Source organism: Bombina bombina, chromosome 6, assembly GCF_027579735.1.
Source record: "Bombina bombina isolate aBomBom1 chromosome 6, aBomBom1.pri, whole genome shotgun sequence".
NCBI lineage: Eukaryota > Metazoa > Chordata > Amphibia > Anura > Bombinatoridae > Bombina > Bombina bombina.
The window spans coordinates 474,247,082-474,268,676 of NC_069504.1; the positions used below are offsets into that span (position 1 = coordinate 474,247,082).

The 21,595-nt window shown below is 36.9% G+C and overlaps 1 protein-coding gene across 2 annotated transcripts in view; it reads left to right on the plus strand.

Moving 5' to 3' along the window:
• ALPK3 (alpha kinase 3) overlaps nt 1-21,595 on the plus strand; it is a 217,871-nt gene that overhangs the window by 115,054 nt on the left and 81,222 nt on the right. For both annotated transcript variants that reach the window (XM_053717269.1, XM_053717270.1), the window contains 2 exons: nt 9,046-9,174; nt 14,101-16,174. In XM_053717269.1, the coding sequence (XP_053573244.1) occupies nt 9,046-9,174; nt 14,101-16,174 (2,203 nt within the window). The remainder of the gene's footprint in view (nt 1-9,045; nt 9,175-14,100; nt 16,175-21,595) is intronic.

Consider the following 21,595-nt stretch of genomic DNA (forward strand, 5'->3'; position numbering starts at 1 on the left):
ATAATTAAATATTTCTACATATATCTGATGTTTTTTTAAACAAATATATATTTATACATGATACTGTAGGTATAAATATATACAGATACTGTATATATAGGAATATCTATTTAAAAATACATAGAACATATTGTACTATGTGCAGAACATTGGTATGTGAAATATTTACAGTAAATACACAGTTAAACCCATGTATATATATATATATATATATATATATATATATATATATATATATATATGTACATACAAATACATCTTTAGCAATGTATCTGTATGTATCTCTATGTTAAAGTACTTTGCAGCCTTTTTTTTCTAACACCCAAGATCTCATATCTTTGAGCCATATAACAACTTTTTTTGTGCAATATTTTTTTGAATAATTGTTATTAGACAGTGTTAATATGAGTGTAATTGTACTTTGTCAAATATTTTTGATGTGTTTTGTGACACTTTTTTGTTTCGGAAATCAGTTAACCATAGCTCTGAGATCACAGTAATGATTGAAGCTTAAATCACAATTGCGCTAGTGCAGCTGATTTTATGTTCAACTTGTAATATCATCACAATTAAAACTGCTCACAAAAAGACGATATCACTTGTGCAAAAACATTTCTGCCTCACTTGTAATCTAGCCTTGAATACATTTATAAGCATAATATTGAGGTTATTTCCGGCCTCCCTCTAGTCATGGGTCATTCCAGTGTTGACGTGCTTGCACATGTGCAGAAACTCTCCTTCAGATGCACTGTAACCTAGGTTCCATAATGACAGCATCCATGATTAGGTGAATGAAACGTATTTAGTGTCACTGCCACTGAAAAACAGTAATGACTTTTACGAAAAGCATTTTTCCTAATGTAAGTATAGTGCAAAAATGCTTCTATTTAAAACTGAAATGCTCCCATGTGCATTTCAGTTTTGACCTTTCTATCCCTTTAATGCTTTATAGTGATGGATAAGCAGCTGCATTAGTGCATGCTCTATTAGCTTAGTCTGTTACATTATAGACTCGGCATCATCAAAGTGTGGAAAGAAAATAATTCAATGCATTCTGTTTTGTGGTTAATAATCATATGTAATCCCATGTGAACACCGCTATGGAATTATCTCAGTGCAAAATATTGTTAGTCTTTATGGCTTCGTTTAGTTTTCTTCTTCATGTTGTTATAAATTTTATGTTCATACGCGTCAGTTTCAAGCAGGTGAGCAGCGCCAGCTGGTCCATTAATTATGGAGAGTACTGTGAGTTGTAAGAATGGCTTACAGCGGTGCATGATTTGGCCACAGTATTCCTCAGTAATAACATGACACCATATCTTATATCTAAAGGTGAATTCCCTTACCTTAACAACTCAGTTATACACAATCCAGTAACTGAGCTGCTTCAGACTCTCTTTCTCTGTCTTTTTAATTTCATATATTAATTAGGATAAACTTAAGACAATACATATCCCAGGGATACATTATTAGCAATATATTCAGTTGTCTTAGACATCTGTGTCTTGGTATAGATGAAGTCTACAAATGCTGCACAAATACAGATGTTAGAGTGGGGATCTTTTACAGGAATCAATCCGGCTACGAAAATATCCAAATGGAACGAGCGGCTGCATACTTCAGTATTCGGATCCTCACAAAGGATCCAAATGCACATACCTACTAAATACAGACTAAATACAAAGGATCCAAATGCACATACCTACTAAATACAGACTAAATACAAAGGATCCAAATGCACATACCTACTAAATACAGACTAAATAGAACAAGGGACACACTTAAAAGGATAGGAAGCCAAAAAACTGGACTGTCCCGGGACAAACAGGACATTAGGCAACTATTAACCCTGCATATGTGTGTATATATATATATATATATATATATATATATATATATATATATATATATATATATATATATATATATATACTGTATATATATATATCATTATACAGGGCTAACTAGTTAAGCCAAGGTCATGTTGTGACCTTGCCTCTGTTGATCTGTTTATAGTCAGAAAGAAATGTGTTTCTTTGGTAAAGCAATGACCACATTTGAGGAGTTCTATAAAAGGAAGATTACCTCATTCTCTGCTGCTCAGTGCATTGACACTGCTCTGCTATTCCCATTTTTGGATTTGCAGATATTGGCCAACTAAATGTGCATACACTAAAAGCAGCAGTCAGTTTCATCATCGTTTACTTTTAGTCTTGTGCGTGTGGTAAGAAACAAATACAAACAACACTAAGGAAATGAACTGTGCAGTTGTGTGCATGATAAAGTCTGTAATAATCTGACATACAAACTGTTAAGCAGACAAGTTTGTGCTGTTTGACAGAGAAGGTGACCTAGTGACATAATACGTCTTCAAAAAAATATAACAACAACATATCTACTTGTCAGGTTCATAATAACTGCAAGTGTACCCCTTTATATAGGCTCATGTATGCACTGGTGAGTTCATAGAGTGCAGTAGTTAACTGATCTGTTGATGATTACTTATATTAAGTATATGGATGTTGACTGAAGTCCCAAAATACTGTTTGCATGAAGTCATGGAAAAGAAAGAAATCAAACAGTGTGACATAATGCTATCACTTTCCCTGGGTATTACTTACCACAGAACAAGTGCACTAACTGTGAGAAAGGTTCATCATGATCACTGAATGTGAAACAAACTTCCTGCAACACAAGGACTCTCACTGCAAGATAAACTCAGAATGTGCAGAATGAATTGTACACTCAGAAGTGGGTAATGCTCGTATGGCTGCAGAAAATGGTGCCTTAGGGTAAAGTTTACACAGATAGTTTGTCCATTATTATACTAAACCAGCAATTATTCCCACAGAGACACATAAAAAAACAGATAAAAAAAACACATTACAGGCATCACAAGTTGTCTTTTTCTTAAGGATTTTCACAGGCCTTCATGGTAGCAAAAGATACATAGCCCAAGTAAAAGTAAAATGTGGCAGATACTTTTTTCAATATTGATGCTGGCTGCATAATGTGTTTGAAGGGAAGTTTTTTTCCTTAATAATACATATCAATTCAGGATCTGAGCAATTAATAATTTCTTATTATTTTGAAAATGTTTTAATTAAACATGCAAACATTTCATTGTGATTGTAAAGTAACATTCTGTTGATTTTTACTTAACCCTTTGGCTGCTAAGCCATTTCCCACCTGGGTGCTAATATTTTATTTTTTTATTTTTATTTTTTTATTTTTGAAATCATTTTTTTTTTTAACTTTTTTATTTTTTTTTACAGACTCACAATACTTACACTGTTGGAAAGGTTAGGCGATTACCTTTCCAACAGTTGGTCTTGGGGGTCTGTTGCTGCTTAGATGCCTGAGATAAAGGCTTCTAAGCAGCATGCCCCCTCCTCCTATACTTAACATTGTTAAGTATAAATAAAGTTGCGCGGTGAAGTCATCACGTAATTGTGCGTGGCGTCACTGCGCATCACGTGAAGCCCCGGCGATGCCTGTCTTTTGTGATTTAGGTAGAGCATGCAATTTTAAGCAACTTTCTAATTTACTCCTATTATCAAATTTTCTTCATTCTCTTGGTATCTTTATTTGAAATGCAAAAATGGAAGTTTAGATGCCAGCCCATTTTTGGTGAACAACCTGGGTTGTTCTTGCTGATTGGTGGATAAATTCATCCACCAATGAACAAGTGCTTTCCATGGTTCTGAACCAAACAAATTGCTTAAATAAAATTAGCAAGAGAACGAAGAAAAATTGATAATAGGAGTAAATTAGAAAGTTGCTTAAAATTGCATGCGCTATCTGAATCATGAAAGAAAAAAATTGGGTTCAGTGTCCCTTTAATTTGGGTATAACTTTCATAGTATAACTATTTCTAATGCGGAAAACAATACATTCTTCATCCTCTGCCTTCCATCATCCATTAAGGACAACACATCCGCTTACACAGAGGCACATACAGTAACTTGCTGTTTTGTGAAGGAATGACAAGGAACCTCCAGATGAATAATGATGTCACACATAATGTGTATGTACCCAAGAGCAGTGACTCTTCCTCATTCCTAGTGGTGCAAGAGGCTTTAGCAGAATCTATATCTCACCCCGGCACCACTTAGAGGGAACCTTAGAAAGGAAGGAGTCTTCCATTCAAATGAAGAGTCCATCTAAAGATGCAAGTGATCACTGTAACAATGGAGGTACCTGCAGCACCATACTACTGTTTGGCTATGGGGGCTCTGACTGAGCCTCTTTCTTCTCTCGGTAGACCTAGAGAGAAATGTAACCTTCTCATGTAAAAGGAGAGAATCTCCTCTTTTGAATGGAGGGGTCACTTGCTTTCTAGGATACAAGTGATAATAAATTTTAGGGAATTATTTTAAGGGGACAGCAGACCATAACACCACCATATAACTACTAAAACGGGACACATTAAAAGGATGTGATCCTCATTCCTAAGGGGGGTCACATGCTAATGTGGCTATTGTGTTATAACAGAAAATAAGGGGAATGAACATGTATATTGTATATATGTGTCTATGTGTATATATGTATGCATGTGTGTATATGTGTCTGTGTGTATATATATATGTGTATGTATGTATATGTGTATATATGTGTCTATGTGTATATATGTATGCATGTGTGTATTTGTGTATATGTGTGTATATATATATATGTGTATGTATGTATATGTGTATATATGTGTCTATGTGTATATATGTATGCATGTGTGTATATGTCTATATGTGTGTATATATATATGTGTATGTATGTATATGTGTATATATGTGTCTATGTGTATATATGTATGCATGTGTGTATATGTCTATATGTGTGTATATATATATTTGTATGTATGTATATGTGTATATATGTGTCTATGTGTATATATGTATGCATGTGTGTATATGTCTATATGTGTGTATATATATATGTGTATGTATGTATATGTGTATATATGTGTCTATGTGTATATATGTATGCATGTGTGTATATGTCTATATGTGTGTATATATATATGTGTATGTATGTATATGTGTATATATGTGTCTATGTGTATATATGTATGCATGTGTGTATATGTCTATATGTGTGTATATATATATGTGTATGTATGTATATGTGTATATATGTGTCTATGTGTATATATGTATGCATGTGTGTATATGTGTGTATATATATATATGTGTATGTATATATATGTGTATATATGTGTCTATGTGTATATATGTATGCATGTGTGTATTTGTGTATATGTGTGTATATATATATATGTGTATGTATGTATATGTGTATATATGTGTCTATGTGTATATATGTATGCATGTGTGTATATGTGTCTGTGTGTCTATGTGTATATGTGTCTAGGGGGCCAAATTATTAAGCTCCGAATGGAGCTTGATGCCCCTCGCCGGAAACAGAAGTTATGAAGCAGTGGTCTAAAGACCACTGCTCCATAACTTGTCCGCCTGCTCTGAGGCGGCAGACAGAAATCAACCCGATCGTATCATGTCCGCTCGCTATTTGATTAATATACCCCTATGTGTGTATATGTGTCTTTGTGTGCATGTGTGTCTATGTGTCTATGTGTGCATGTGTGTCTATGTGTCTATGTGTCTATGTGTGCATGTGTGTATATGTGTCTATGTGTGCATGTGTGTCTATGTGTCTATGTGTGCATGTGTGTCTATGTGTCTATGTGTGCATGTGTGTCTATCTGTCTATGTGTGCATGTGTGTATATGTGTCTATGTGTCTATGTGTGCATGTGTGTGTATGTGTCTATGTGTGCATGTGTGTCTATGTGTCTATGTGTGCATGTGTGTCTATGTGTCTATGTGTGCATGTGTGTCTATGTGTCAATGTGTGCATGTGTGTATATGTGTCTATGTGTCTATGTGTGCATGTGTGTCTATGTGTCTATTATATATGTATGCATGTGTGTATGTGTATGACTTCCATTTTTTGACTGTGCATTTATATATGATTATTTGTATTTGTGTGGTTGAACATGAATTTATCTTTGTGAATGGCTGTATGTGAAGACAGTGGGACTTTGTATATGTGTGAAGCATAGGGATGTTTGTGAGTGTGTATTGCTCTGCAGTGCAGGACAGTTGAACTCTGTCACAAGCCGGAGAGATGAAAGATATCAAAAGGAAAGGGACAGTTGAAATGTGAGGAGGGAAATTATTTAAAAGTTGCCCGGAGAGGGGAAGATCTATTGTTCATAGGAAAAGGATATAGAAAATATAGGGCAAAGGGCAGGCACAATATCGTGGAATGGAGAGATGACATCGATGATGGAAGCGAGAAATTAAATCTGAGTTAATAGTTTACAAAGAAGTGTATACGTGTGAATTTCAGTTCTGAATACAATGATTTGTGCAATATAATGTATTTAACTAAGCTTAAGAAATAAGCTTACATATGGGGTAGCAAAACTGTAAGGGTCAAAACTGTAAATAAACCATCTCTGTAGAATATAAAATGAGGCTCCACATAGCATATCCTGTGAGAACTATGGCTTTAGGTCATAAGCATTTTTTTTTCACATGTGCTCAGAGTGTTGGTAATGTTGCATGACACTTCACCAGTAGTAGTATGTGCATTAATATGCTTTGGGGAGTGAATCTGTGTAAAAAGTAATGTAAAGATAGAAGACCCTTTAATCCAAACTGCTTGTGACTAGAAAAGTTTTGGATTTTAGAATAGTTTGACTCTCAATTATGATCAATGGTACAGTGCAATGGTCTTGTTCAACAAGTTCCGCTGTGAAGGATTCCGGCATCACAAAAAAGCCTTCATAACATTACAGAACAAACAAAGTAGCCTAAAATACAATCCCTCTGTAAAACAACCCATTCTAACTTGTGCACAACAGAAAACTTAAAAAAAGTTAAGGAGAAATAAAATAAAAAAGAGACAACCTCATCAGCTTTGAAACAGTGAGATGACTGCAAGGCAAGATACATCCCAGGTGCAACAGAGCCTTTATGAATTCTGCCTACTGGGATGCAGTGTAGGTGAAAAACACAGACCACACCTATAGAATGCGCACGGAAAGACCCTTGAAACACCTTCCATTTTATCCAGTAAAATGTCTTTACCATAATTGCAAGTGTGAAACAATTATAAATGTGTGTATCTGTGTCAAGAAAAACTTCATGAATCCCCAACCCACCTGTGGTATTATACTCACAAGTGATGCAGCACTCTGTCATGCCGGTAGTGACACACTGAAGATTCACAGCGCCCCAGTTCACTGCTCCGAGGAATCATTTAGATTTTTCTCACTGAAGAAGTATTGTAGAAATAGCGACTCTGTGAATATTATCCTGACCTCTGTATTTGGAGAGTTTTCTGTCACACTTATATGGTCAATTCTTTATGATATTTGGGCCTGGAACATTAGATTATCAAACAATATTAACTTTTTACCATTTTTCTGTATACCTATTCAAATTATTTCGTGTTTTTCAGTCATTTTTACCTATTGGCGCCTCCTATCTTCAAGGGTGGCATATTAACTTCCTTTTTTGTGTGATAGTTTTGTAAGTGTGTTTCTGAATCTCATGTAGTTAAGCTTTATATATCTTACATGTTGCATGTCTTTTTCATCTTTTAAAGTAGGTCGTGGTTATGTGTTTGACCTATATTATTTATCCGCTTCTCAATCTCTTGTAAACATCTCACTGTCAACAAAATACATATTCTTAAAGGGATAGTAAAGTCCAAATTAAACTTTCATGATTCAGATAGGGCATGTCATTTTAAGCAACTTTCTAATTTACTATTATCATCAAATTTGCTTTGTTCTCTTGTTATTCTTAGTTGAAGGCTAATACTAGGTAGGCTCATATGCTAATTTCTAAGCCCTTGAAGGCCGCCTCTTAGTTGAATGCATTTGACAGTTTTTCACAGCTAGAGGGCCTTAGTTCATGTGTTTCATATAGATAATATTGTGCTCATGCCCGTGAAGTTATTTAAGAGTCAGCACTAATTGCCTGAAATGCAAGTCTGTCAAAAGATCTGAAATAAGGAGGCTGTCTGCAGAAACTTAGATACAAGGTAATTACAGAGATAAAAAGTATATTTCTATAACATTGTTGGTTATGTAAAACTGGGGAATGGTAAAAAAAAGGGATTATCTATCTTTTTAAACAATAACATTTTTGTTGTTTACTATCCCTTTAAGTGATGGACAATAACATGTATGATTAAAGGAACCCAAAATGTTTCTTAGTTCTCTTGGCATTCTTTTTTGAAAATGACACCTAGGTAGACTCAGGAGCTGGGAGCATGCTGCTAATTGGTGGCTGTACTTGTATGCCTCTTTTCATTGGCTTACTAATGTTTTCCGGTAGCTCCAAGTAGTGCATTTCAGATCCTTCAATAAAGGATACCAAGATAATGAAGCAAAATTGATGAGAAGTAAATTAGAAAGTTGTTTAAAAATGTATCCGTACTGGTTTTCAAACCTATTCTTAGGCCTCCCCAACAGGACAGGTTTTCTAGATAACCTTGGAGGAGAGCAGCTAAAATAACCATGGTTACTAATCAGCTGATTATTTCACCTGTGCTCCAGTTTAGATATCCTCAACATGTGTCCTGTTAGGGAGGCCTAAAGACAGGTTTGAAAACCAGTGCTCTATCTGATTCAGGAAAGAAAATGTTTGGGTTTCATGTCCGTTTAAACAACTTTCCATTTTACTTCATTCTTTTGGTATTCTTTTTCAAAGAAGCAACAAGGCACTATTGGGAGCCAGCTGAACGCACGTGGCGAGCCAATGACAAGAGCCTTATATGTGTGCTCAATAGTGCATCACTGCTTCTGAGCCTACCTGAAAACAAAGAAAATTTGATAATAGGAGTTAGAAAGAAGTTAGAAAGTTCTATCTGACTTTGGGAGCTTGATTCCTTTTAGATGTTGGTGCTGTATATATATATATATAAGTTTAAACACTGTAGCTCTATCTGAATCATGAATTTTGAATGTATTGTTCCTTTAATTTGCCTTTGATTTCTTATGATTTTGTGTGTTTAGGGGAAGTCCCGGACAGAGACGCTTCAAAAGCTGCAACATTTAGAAGTGGAATACATGGCTTTACAGAAAGCATATGCTCTTCTGCAGGAACAGCTGGAACTGGTCAAGCAAGCAGAACAGCAAGCCAAGGTAACCTCTATAATCATTTGCTTTATAGGGTGGATAAATTAGCTTTAAATGTAAAATGAACTATCAAACCATTTAAATAATTATAGAAAATAGGATTAGCAAGTTCTTGAGGGATGAATTAAAGGGACATGGAAGCCATTATTTTATATACACATCAGAAGTTAATCACTGCATTGTAGACGATCTGCATACAAATCAATATTTTAAAAGTGTTCAAAGTGTAATTTTGTTGTTTAAGGATACTCTCCTTAAATGCCTCTTGCAAATTATTTGTATTCTTTGCTGTGGTAAATTAGTGGCAGATATCAATGAACTCCTGTATTTATCAAACAGCATGTAGGAGGCTCAGGATTCTGAATTCTACAGAATGTACTCCAGTCTCTCTGGGATCATTAATGCAAAAATAATGCAAGATCTGCTGGTTATGCAAGTTACTTATCAAATTAAACATCTCATTATAAGCTAAGGGATGTTCACTAGGTTTCTAGATTAGAATATCAGTATACTGAAGTACAGTTAAAGGGACATAAAACCGAAACATTTTTCTTCATGATTCAGACAGATCATAAAATGATAAACATGTTTCAAATTTACTTCTGTTATCTAATTTGCATTGTTTTCTTAGTATCCTTTGTTGAAAATCATAAGGTAGACTCAGGAGTAGCAATGCACTACTGAGAACTAGCTGGTGATTGGTGGCTTCACATTTATATGCCTCTTGTCATTGTCTCACCCAATGTTTTCAGCTAACTCCCAGTAGTGCACTGCTGCTACTTCAACAAAGGATACCAAAAGAATATAGCAAATCTGATAGAAGTAAACTGAAAAGTTGTTAAAAATTGTATACTCTTTTACTCTTTTGGGTTACATGTCCCTTTAAAGAGGCATTGATCTATAACAGTTTCTCTCTTTTAATGTATTGCAAAGGATCCATATTACCTGCTGGAGTATAGCCCCTTTTATTTTGTCAAAAAATGAATATTGGAGTATTGACTTTAGTAAAGCTATGCAACCAAGAGCCTGTAGCAGAAGTCAACCCTAGGGTGAGGTGGCTGAGAAACTTATGTATTTCAGTTTTAAAAATGTTGTTACTACCACAAGTATTCACGGCCAATATAGTTTTCTATGGGACTGAACTAACAGATTGCCACTAGCTGAGGAAGGGAAACCCCTCTATACATTAAGGAAAACAAATACACTTTAAATTTCTTTCTTATGGTACAAATTTCACTGTTTCTTTCCATCTGCAGTGTAGTTTTATTATCATTTCTACTTAATAGGATTGTTTTTGCAAAACCTTAATATGATTTGTTTTCCCTTAATAGTTTTGCAGAACAATTTTGTTACAATTTGCAATTTAACTAATAATATTTAATTGATTTGTATAATACAATATTTAAATAAAATTTTGTGAGCCCTATTGTAATATATGTATCTCCTTCACTTAATACAATTCAGGAAACACCCCTTTGCAAGATGGACTGTTCTCAATGTAAAATCTGCCTTTAGAGATTTCTAACAGGGGCTTTGGAGTTGTGGTGAGATTTCTTAAATAATTGTGCAAGTCCAGAGACCTTTAGATAAATCAAGCATTATATGCTCTTTGAATACAATAAAAAAAAAACTTGCTCTAAATCATTAGGGGTTAACTCATAGGTAAACTCTAACTTAGGAACCACAAGTATTGCAGCTCCTGAGCAGCAATTGTCTGGTGATTGGCGCTAGCTAAATGCAACTGACACTCATAATTTACTCACTTCCATGTCCTGCTCATGTAACTGACACTCATAATTTACTCACTTCCATGTCCTGCTCATGTAACTGACACTCATAATTTACTCACTTCCATGTCCTGCTCATGTAACTGACACTCATAATTTACTCACTTCCGTGTCCTGCTCATGTAACTGACACTCATAATTTACTCACTTCCATGTCCTGCTCATGTAACTGACACTCATAATTTACTCACTTCCGTGTCCTGCTCATGTAACTGACACTCATAATTTACTCACTTCCATGTCCTGCTCAGGAGATGCAAGCAGAACTTTACAACTAGTTAGTCCCTTTGTGGGAGTTAAATACATAGGTATTGTTACAATCTATTGTTTGATACTTATCTGCATGTTAACGGCTGCCAATCAGCTGGTGTCAATGCCAATGCAATCATAATCATTCCTTTTTCAATTTATTGCAGCACTATTTTCATTATTGTTTTGGTGAAATATTGTCCTGTACTAAACATATGACAGTCCTGTTTGGCTGAACACATTACAAATTCTCAGTACTTAAAGGGACAGTGTACTGTAAAATTTTCCTTTCCTTAAATAGTTCCCAATGATCCATGTTACCTGCTGGTGTGTATTAAATAGTTTACAAATATATCCTTTACCTTTATTTTGATGAATCTGCCACATATACTGACAATTTCTATATTGCATAGCTGTAAAAAGCTGACTAGAAAATATCATCTGAACATCTTTATGTAAAAAAGGAACACTGATGAAGCTGAATGGTACTTTTTTTTCCAACATGCAGCTGACAGTGGCTGATGGATAACTGTTCACAGAGCAGTTACTATTGTGAGCTGAAGCGGTATTTAAGGTAAAATATATACATTTTTTTACACAGTGATGTTCATGCAATATTTTCTTGTCAGCTTTATTACATTTATGCTGGATTACTTTCCAGTGATTTAGCATATGGCTATTATGTCCTTTTAAGGGGAAACCTCAAGTAACACAATATTATAACCGACAACATAGTTAGCTAACACCTAGATTACGAGTTTTGCGCTAAACAGGGTGCAAAATGAAAGGAACAAAAAGTTTACGTTATTTCACGCTCCATAGAGTTGCCATTACGAGTTTCTGAAAAGCCTCCTTGTGCGTGCGATATGGTGGCGTTAAGCTCCATACCTCACAAAAGCCAAGTGCTGCTTTGACGTGCTCGTGAATGCTTTCCCCCATATACATCAAAGGGGAGAGAGTGTTAGAAAAAAACTTACACCTGAAGTGCGGAATGGCGATCGCTGTAATGCAACCCCATTGATGTCTATGGGGAAAATAAAGTTACATTTAAACCTAACACCCTAACATAAACCCCAAGTCTAAACACCCCTAATCTGCCACTCCGACATCGCCGACACTATAATAAAGTTATTTACCCCTAATCTGCCACCCCCAACATCGCCAACACTAATAAAAGTTATTAACCCCTATTCCAACGCTCCCGACATTTCCGAAACTATAATAAAGTTATTAACCCCTATTCCACCGCTCCCTGACATCACTGCCACTATAATAAAGTTATTAACCCCAATCTGCCGCCACCGTCATCGCCGATCACTAATAAAAGTTTTTAACCCCTATTCCGCCACTCCCCAAAATCGCTGCTACTAAATAAAGTTATTAACCCCTAAACCTTTGGCCTCCCATATCTCCGCCACTAAATAAACCTATTAACCCCTAAACCGTGGGCCACTCACATCGCAAAACACTAAATTAAAACTCACCTGTGAAATAAATATAAACCTAACATTAAACTATAAATTAACCTAACATAACTAAAATCACGATAAATAAAAAAAACACTAAGATTCCAAAAAATATAAACAAAATAATCAAAAATAAAAACAATTACACTTAATCTAATAGCCCTATAAAAATAAAAATGCCCCCCCAAAATAAATAACCCTAGCCTGCAATAAACTACCAATAGCCCTTAAAAGGGCCTTTTGTAGGGCATTGCCATAAAGAAATCAGCTCTTTATAACTGTAAAAAAATACAAAGTCCCCCCAACAGTAAAACCCACCACCCAACCAACCCCCCAAAATAAAAAAACTAACTTAAAAAAAAAACTAAGCTACCCATTGCCCCTAAAGGGGCATTTGTATTGGCAATGCCATTAAAATGGCATTTAGCTCTTTTGCATTGCCCTTAAAAGGGCATTTAGCTCTTTTTCAAAGGTAAAAAAGCTGATTTCTTTAGGACAATGCCCTACAAAAGGCCCTTTTAAGGGCTATTGGTAGTTTATTGTAGGCTAGAGGGTGTTTTTATTCTGCTGTTGGGGACGGCGGTTTAGGTGTTAATTGGTTTATTTAGTGGCGGAGATGTGGGAGGCAGGAGGTTTAGGGGTTAATAACTTGATTTAGTGTCGGCGATGTCGGGAAGCGGCGGAATAGGGGTTAATAACTTTATTATAGTGGCGGCGATGTCGGGGTGCGGGGGAATAGAGGTTAATATATAAAATAATGGTGGCGATGTGGGTGGGAGGCAGATTAGGGGTTAATAACTTTATTGAATAGTCGCAATGTGGGTAGGCGGCAGATTAGGGGTTAATAGGTTTAATAAATTGTTTGCGATGCGGGAGGGTGGCGGTTTAGGGGTTAATAGGCAGTTTATGGGTGTTAGTCTACTTTTTAACAGTTTAGTTATGAGTTTTGTGAAACATTTTTGATACACAAAATCCATAGCTACTGCTCTCTGATGGGGGTATGGATCGTGTCGGTATAGGCTGTAACGCAAGCTTTTTAGCCTCACCGCACAACTTGTAATACCGGCGCTATGAAAATCCCATGCAAAAAAGTCATTTTTTTAAGTGCAGGATTGACGTTGCGTTACAGGCTAAAATGCTTGCGTTATAGCAATACCGACACGACTCCCAATTGTGCATTCCTGCTTTTACGCTGAAATTCCAATTTTTATAGCGTTAAAAGCCGCAACTCAAAACTCGTAATCCAGGTGTAAGAGCAGTAATATTAAAATTATATGTTCTAATTAATTAGAGCAAGAGCATGTAATTTTTTTTACTTTAATATGTCCTATTAACCACTCATTATTTTTGCATAACCTAATATTTATCCCAGATGATACAGGGTAGGTAAGCAATGAAATATAACTGTTTGTATTTTATTTTTACTTAAGGTACATGAACCCCCTGACATCTTGGAGAAGAATAAATCTGGAAACGATACTGGTGATAAGGTTGTGGGTGTATGTCCAAGTTCACCAGTGCCTATATTAATGGAAACTGATGAGTCTATAAAAGAAGAGGTGGCACATGTGTTTACTTCTATATCTCAGACTGAACCAGAAGGAGATTCTAAAAGTCCAGTATGTGAAAGATCCTCATCGAGAGCTCTACACTCACCAGTGTCTCTCATGGAGTTTAGTTCAGAAGAGGGTTCACATATTAAAGATAATCAAATAGTTGAAATGGAAGAAGTGGATTTGAAGGATAAAAGTTTGTTAGCGCTTGATGCAGTATCTAAGGACACAAAAGAAATAGAATTTAAAATCTGTCAACCAGATGACACAACAATTGAACTAAAAACTTCTCAGAGCAGTGTTGTAAAAATTACAAGCCATGAAATTGAGATGATGGAAGAAGGGAAGCAGGAAAAGCATGCAGTTGAACTGAAGGAGGAAAAAACAAAAGACAACAAAATACATGTAGAATCAAAACCTAAAGAAGTAGGAGACACATTTGTTTTGGTAACAGATGACAACCCCTTGGTGGTATCAAAAAGTTTACAACACCCTAATGAAGTACTGTCTGTACCTACCCAGACAGCTGACCAGGAAGCAACCATTTCTGAAGCTATAGTAGATCATGTACATCCAGGTGCTGAAATCCAAGCACAAAGTGATGAATCTGTAGCTACTCTTCTTCGTGATGTTAAGAAGGCTCTTGAGTCAGGAATAACAAATGATGTGGACATTCCTTCAGACTCAAGTTCTAGCTCTGCACTTTCCCCACAGGTGATATCAACTCCAGAAGGGTATGACGAAGTGGAATCCATGCTTTCATCATCAAGGGAGGAAGATAAAAGTATCAGCCAAGATCATGGACAACTTGAAGTTGAAACCATTGATATAAAGTCCAGTCATTTACATCCTAATACTGATCTATCTACAGAGACACCTGAAGTTTCATCCCCTCCAGAAATACTTCTAGATGATATTAAACTGAAAGAGCAGGGGAAACAGCAACATAGTCTGGTAACATCTTTGAAAAATTCTTTGTTGATTTTGTTTCATATGAAATCAGCAGATGTTATAGAATCTTCAGTAGATACTACAGACAGAAGTGGAATATGTGTTGCTGAATCACTGTCCCCAGAAGAAGTATCCTCACCAGAAGGAAGCATGAGCCCTCCCAGTTCAAGGAAAATAAACAAAGCAGTCAAAGATACTGTCTCAGTACAGACCCCAGAGAGTATGCATTCAAGTTCCACATCAGGGAAACTGACACCAACTTCTGAAGAAGACATGGTTCAAAATGATGAGCCATTGCAAACTAGCCCTATCCTCGTCAGAAAGACTACTGAGTTTTCAAGAAAAGGTGTAATTACTCAGGTAGAAAGCGCTCCTATAAGCCCTGCAACTCCCAAGAGAAGTACAAAAGCTATACCTGAAGCAATACTGTTACGTAAGGAAGACTTACGCTTTAGTCCCTCTACATCAAGAAAAATAGCAGCCAAAATAGGTGCTGTCACTTCTTCCTTATCAGTACCTTCTATAGTTGTTGGCAGCTTGCCTGTTGATAAGACCCCGGGAAACATACTAGATTTGTACCCAGAAAACACACGCAAATGGAAATCTACAGAAAATGTATCACTAATACCTTCAGCGACCCCAGAAGAGTTGGCTTCTGGGGCACGTCGCAAAATATTTCTTTCTAAGCAGAGGGATGATGGAGAGATTGGCAGCACAGGGTCTCTAACTCCTCCTTCCAAAAGGGAAAGCCCCAGTGTGTCTCCAGGGACATCCAGGAGAAGCATCAGTCTTCTTGCCTCTCAATCTCCACCAATTGAAAGACGCTCCCCTGGTATGGTTAGAAGAATGGCAATGCTTGAAGTGCCAAAGATATATGAGGAATCAGTAGAGAAAGGAAATACAGTTGATGAACAGTCAATACAAGCTAAAGATGCATGTGTCTCAACTAAGGAAGATATTCAGACTGTGGAACCTAAAAAAGTCAATGATCCCTATAAAGGTGAGAAACTAGGTTGTAGACTTAAAATAAGTCATCTTATTTTTTTTAGGAACGTGTTTTCCTCCTATGGACAATTTTTTTTTAGTTGCAGAGCATTGTGTGCATGTTTTCTTACTTATTTAGAACTTGTATTCACTGAATAACTTCATAGCAAAGAAGTTAAATTGTGAATTCAGGAAGGGGAAAAACAAAATAATTTAAGATGCCTTATGGCAGGCAGCACATTTTTCAACTGAGAAATGTGGCCTAGATACTATACAAGTCACTATAATTATTTTTTTATGAAAAAAATCTAGCAACACAAGATTTTTCATAGGAGCTCCATTTTAGTGACTGGGTCATACCTGCCCTACCAGCTTCTAAGGATTTTTTCTTATTTATCGAAGTCACTACTTTTTTTTAAATATGTACCACTTTCAACCTAACCATACCCCTACTGCATTTCACCCTAATTGTTCTGATCTACCCCCAGCACAGATAAACCTAATCACCACCTTCCTCCACACACAGTTTAACTCTAGCTGAGCTGTTCAAATTTTGCTGAACATGAATAAACCTAAACTGTGTCCTTTCCCACAGTAAATAATACAACACAAGCTGTCCCAAACCCCACATACACTTCAATCCTAACTGCACTGTCCTGATCCCCCTATTATACTTTAATCCCAATCTCTCCACCCCCCCCCCCCCTTTAAACCTAACTTTACTGATTTAGGGCATAATGATCTAAAATTTGTATGCATGGCGAGAACTATCACTCATATACTCATGTGCGCAGACCTCATGGAATGATCTAAGAAAAGAGCTGAACCAGACATTCGCTCAAGTTGCAAGCTTACCTCTATAGAAATTAATGGTTCTCACTAGAATGCAGATTCTTGCAGTGGGGAGTAACTGTGACAGGTAGCACCCAGAACTCTTAGCAACATTATTTTTGAAGCATATACAAAACAAATTATACCGTTTTCAGAGTAATTTACCTTGCATTCCTTTGTTGGTTTGACAAACGTCTTTTTTCTTCACTTTCATAAGCACAATGAGTATTTTGAAACAAACATGCCAGTGTACAAAACTATGAGACCTGCAGGCATAATATGCTTACCATGGGCGGATCCAGACCTGATATCGGGAGGGGCAATATGCCAGATTATTGTGTGACATATATGCAGATACACACACTCATACATAAACACACACACATGCTCATGTACACACACATACACATATACACAAACACATATGCAGATACACACATATACTATACACATTCATACACACACACTTGCACATATAAACACACACACATGCACATATACACAAACATACACACACATGCAAATACACACATATAAACTCAAACACATACACACACATACAGGCATACATACACAAACACATCCACATGCACATCCACACACAAACATATACACATGCACACGCATACATACAAACACATGCACCCCTATATACATATACTGTATATATAAAGAAAGCATATAATTTATCAGCACTACAGATACATATTGAGAGTTAACCATATAGAAAAAAGTGTGTTATTTGTAAATATACTGGGACCGAATTATCAATGTGCGGGTGGACATGATCCATTGTAGCAGATCATGTCCGCCACACATCGATAAATGCAGAAAGCATACGCTGTTAGCATTTATCATTGCACAAGCATTTCAATGCCGCCCCCTGCACATTCATGGCCAATGCTAGCAGGGGGTGTCGATCAACCCAATCAAATGCGATCGGGCGGATTGCTGTCTACCACCTCAGAGGTGGCGGACAAGTTAAGGAGCTGTGGTTTTAAGACCACTGCTTCTTAACTCCAGTTTCCGGCAAGCCTGAAGGCTTGCGCGGAAACAGATACATTTGGCTCAATACGGGGCTTGATGAATTAGCCCCACTGTCTCAAGTGCTGGGTAATGGTAAAAAAAGATATAAGAAATAAAAAGCAACAGACCTCTATAATCCAGCAACAGGTTATTTACTCATAAGAATAAAAAACATCAGCAGAAAACAGAACAGTTAGTGACACAATTATCAAATATAATGTTCTCTTGAATCAAAAAGCAACATCCTATCAGAAAGCAAAGACAGTGAATATATTGAAAATAACTTATCCCATAGAATAGTTCATACTTCGGCGGTTCAGTGCGGGTACACAGTAACCAACCAAATGCAGGAAGGTATTTGTAATCCAATAATAATAAAGGGAGCAGTCGCAAAGAAGACAATACTGCCAATCGATCAGTCTCCCAAATAACACCAAACGATTTGTAGCCATGAAGTATTACACAGCGATTTAAACTGATATCATGGCTCAGTCACATAGGTCAGAGATCCGCTTATATCTCTTAGAGATTCCTTATCTGGTTTCCCAATAAGCATACAATGGCAGGTAAATGTCACCCTGTAGATTACTGCCAATCATAAGGGTATATCAATGGATTCAACCATCAATCACCACAAAAGACCCTTATAGCATATAATGGCACCATTCAAATTACCTTCCAGGTCATGCCAGTTCTGACGAATGGTGTGTATATGGTACAGTGGGGCAAAAAAGTAGTCAGCCACCAATTGTACAAGTTCTCCCACTTAAAAAGATGAGAGAGGTCCGTAATTTTCATCATAAGTATACCTCAACTATGAGAGACAAAATGTGGAAACAAATCCAGACAATCACATTGTCTGATTTGGAAAGAATTTATTTGCATATTATGGTGGAAAATAAGGTATTTGATCACCTACAAACAAGCAAGATTTCTGGCTCTCACAAACCTGTATCTTCTTCTTTAAGAGGCTCCTCTGTCCTCCACTCATTACCTGTATTAATGGCACCAGTTTGTACTTGTTATCAGTATAAAAGACACCTGTCCACAACCTCAAACAGTCACACTCCAAACTCCACTATGGTGAAGACCAAAGAGCTGTCGAAGGACACCAGAAACAAAATTGTAGACCTGCACCAGGCTGGGAAGACTGAATCTGCAATAGGCAAGCAGCTTGGTGTGAAGAAATCAACTGTGGGAACAATAATTAGAAAATGGAAGACATACAAGACCACTGATAATCTCCCTCAATCTGGGGCTCCACGCAAGATCTCACCCCGTGGGGTCAAAATGATCACCAGAACGGTGACCAAACATCCCAGAACCACATGGGGGACCTAGTGAATGACCTGCAGAGAGCTGGGACCAGCATAACAAAGGCTACCATCAGTAACACACTACGCCGCCAGGGACTCAGATTCTGCAGTGCCAGACGTGTCCCCCTGCTTAAGACAGTACATGTCCGGGCCCGTCTGAAGTATGCAAGAGAGCATTTGGATAATAAAGAAGCAGATTGGGAGAATGTAATATGGTCAGATGAAACCAAAGTAGAACTGTTTGGTAGAAACACATCTCATCGTGTTTGTAGGAGAGAGAATGCTGAGTTGCAACCAAAGAACACCATACCTACTGTGAAGCATGGGGGTGGTAACATCATGCTTTGGGGCTGTTTCTCTGCAAAGGGAACAGGACGACTGATCCGTGTACATGAAAGTATGAATGGGGCCATGTATCGTGAGATTTTGAGTGCAAGCATCCTTTCATCAGCAAGGGCATTGAAGATGAAACGTGGCTGGGTCTTTCAGCATGACAATGATCCCAAACACACCGCCCGGGCAACGAATGAGTGGCTTCGTAAAAAAGCATTTCAAGGTCCTGGAGTGGCCTAGCCAGTCTCCAGATCTCAACCCCATAGAAAACCTTTGGAGGGAGTTGAAAGTCTGTGTTGCCCAGTGACAGCCCCAAAACATCACTGCTCTAGAGGAGAGATCCCAGGAATGGGCCAACATACCAGCAACAGTGTGTGACAACCTTGTGAAGGCTTACAGAAAACGTTTGACCTCTGTCATTGCAAACAAAGGATATATAACAAAGTATTGAGATGAACTTTTGATATTGACCAAATACTTATTTTCCAGCATAATTTGCAAATAAATTCTTTCCAAATCAGACAATGTGATTGTCTGGATTTGTTTCCACATTTTGGCCTCTCTCAACTTCTTAAGTGGGAGAACTTGCACAATTGGTGGCTGACTAAATACTTTTTTGCCCCACAGTAAGTAAGCTCACTGGTTAAATTCCTCAGTGTAGATACACATAACAGAGGCTTCCAACAAAACTCTGAATGCTCCAAACCTTCGGTCCGGCACTAAACTCACATGAAGGCACATAAGTGACAGGCACATCTTCAAGAAGTCAGTATATCACTTGTCAATGCCAACTGATACAGCGACGGCAGTGTTCAGCTCACAACACCACTGACAATAGCAAACAGCTACGTGGGTTTCACCCGTTCAACATATGGGCTTCTTCCGGCTTGTGTCTGATTGAAGAATACTTTTCCATGCTTTTAAACATTTAACTTCGCCTTTCCAATACATCCGTTGGTGAAAATGGTTACTTATTAAACACAGGTTGCTACAATATTAAAATATATTTACAAGTTATATACATGGATTGTTACAGTTTCAATTAGCTGTCTTTAAGGTAATAGCATTTAGGAAACTCAATGTGCAGGATTATATGGAGCCATAAAAGTAATCTCCAAACAGTATAGAAAAAGCGCCAACGATCAGCATCTATATTAACCCATTATGGTATGCAAAATTAAATAGTTCAAAGGAGCAAGTAGTTTAACAGAAGTACATACTCTTGACTCAGAAGGGGGTAATAATCATTTGCCTTAACATTAACTTCTATTAAGCCCTATAATAAGTCTTTTTCTTTCATAGTACATTACTTAGTCCCCTAGAAAGACTTTGTGGTTTCAGACTCTTTATGTTGTAAATCAATTTATATTCCTTTTGTAAAAGTATCTGATCAAGATTACCACCCCTATTTTTAATCTCTATTAATTCTAGACCCCTAAATTTAAGGATATCTTCATTACTAGAATGACAGTCATAGAAATATCTCGCTACACTGCTACTTTTTATACATTTATTTTTGATGTCGCGTTTATGTTCCTTTATCCTTTCTTTCAGTTCTCTGTAGATTTTACCTGTATAATACATTGGACAATCACAGTAAACCATGTAAATTAACCTTCTCTTCTGCAGTTTATGTAACTTATGATACTTGCCAAATGTATCTACGAAACTATTGCCAGTGACCATATTGCTACACACTGAACAGTGTGCACATTTGAAGTTACCATCTTTTTTGGAATTTCTATCTAGCCAGTCACTATCCTTTTTATATTTCTAGATGGCCATGAACCAATCTATCTTTCAAATTTGACGCTCTTTTAGGGGTCATTAAGGGGGAACTCCCAACAAATCCTGCAATAGTTGGATCCGCTAGCAGTATATGCCAATGTGTTTTCAAAATTGCCCGAATGTCCTGCCAGCGATTATTGAAT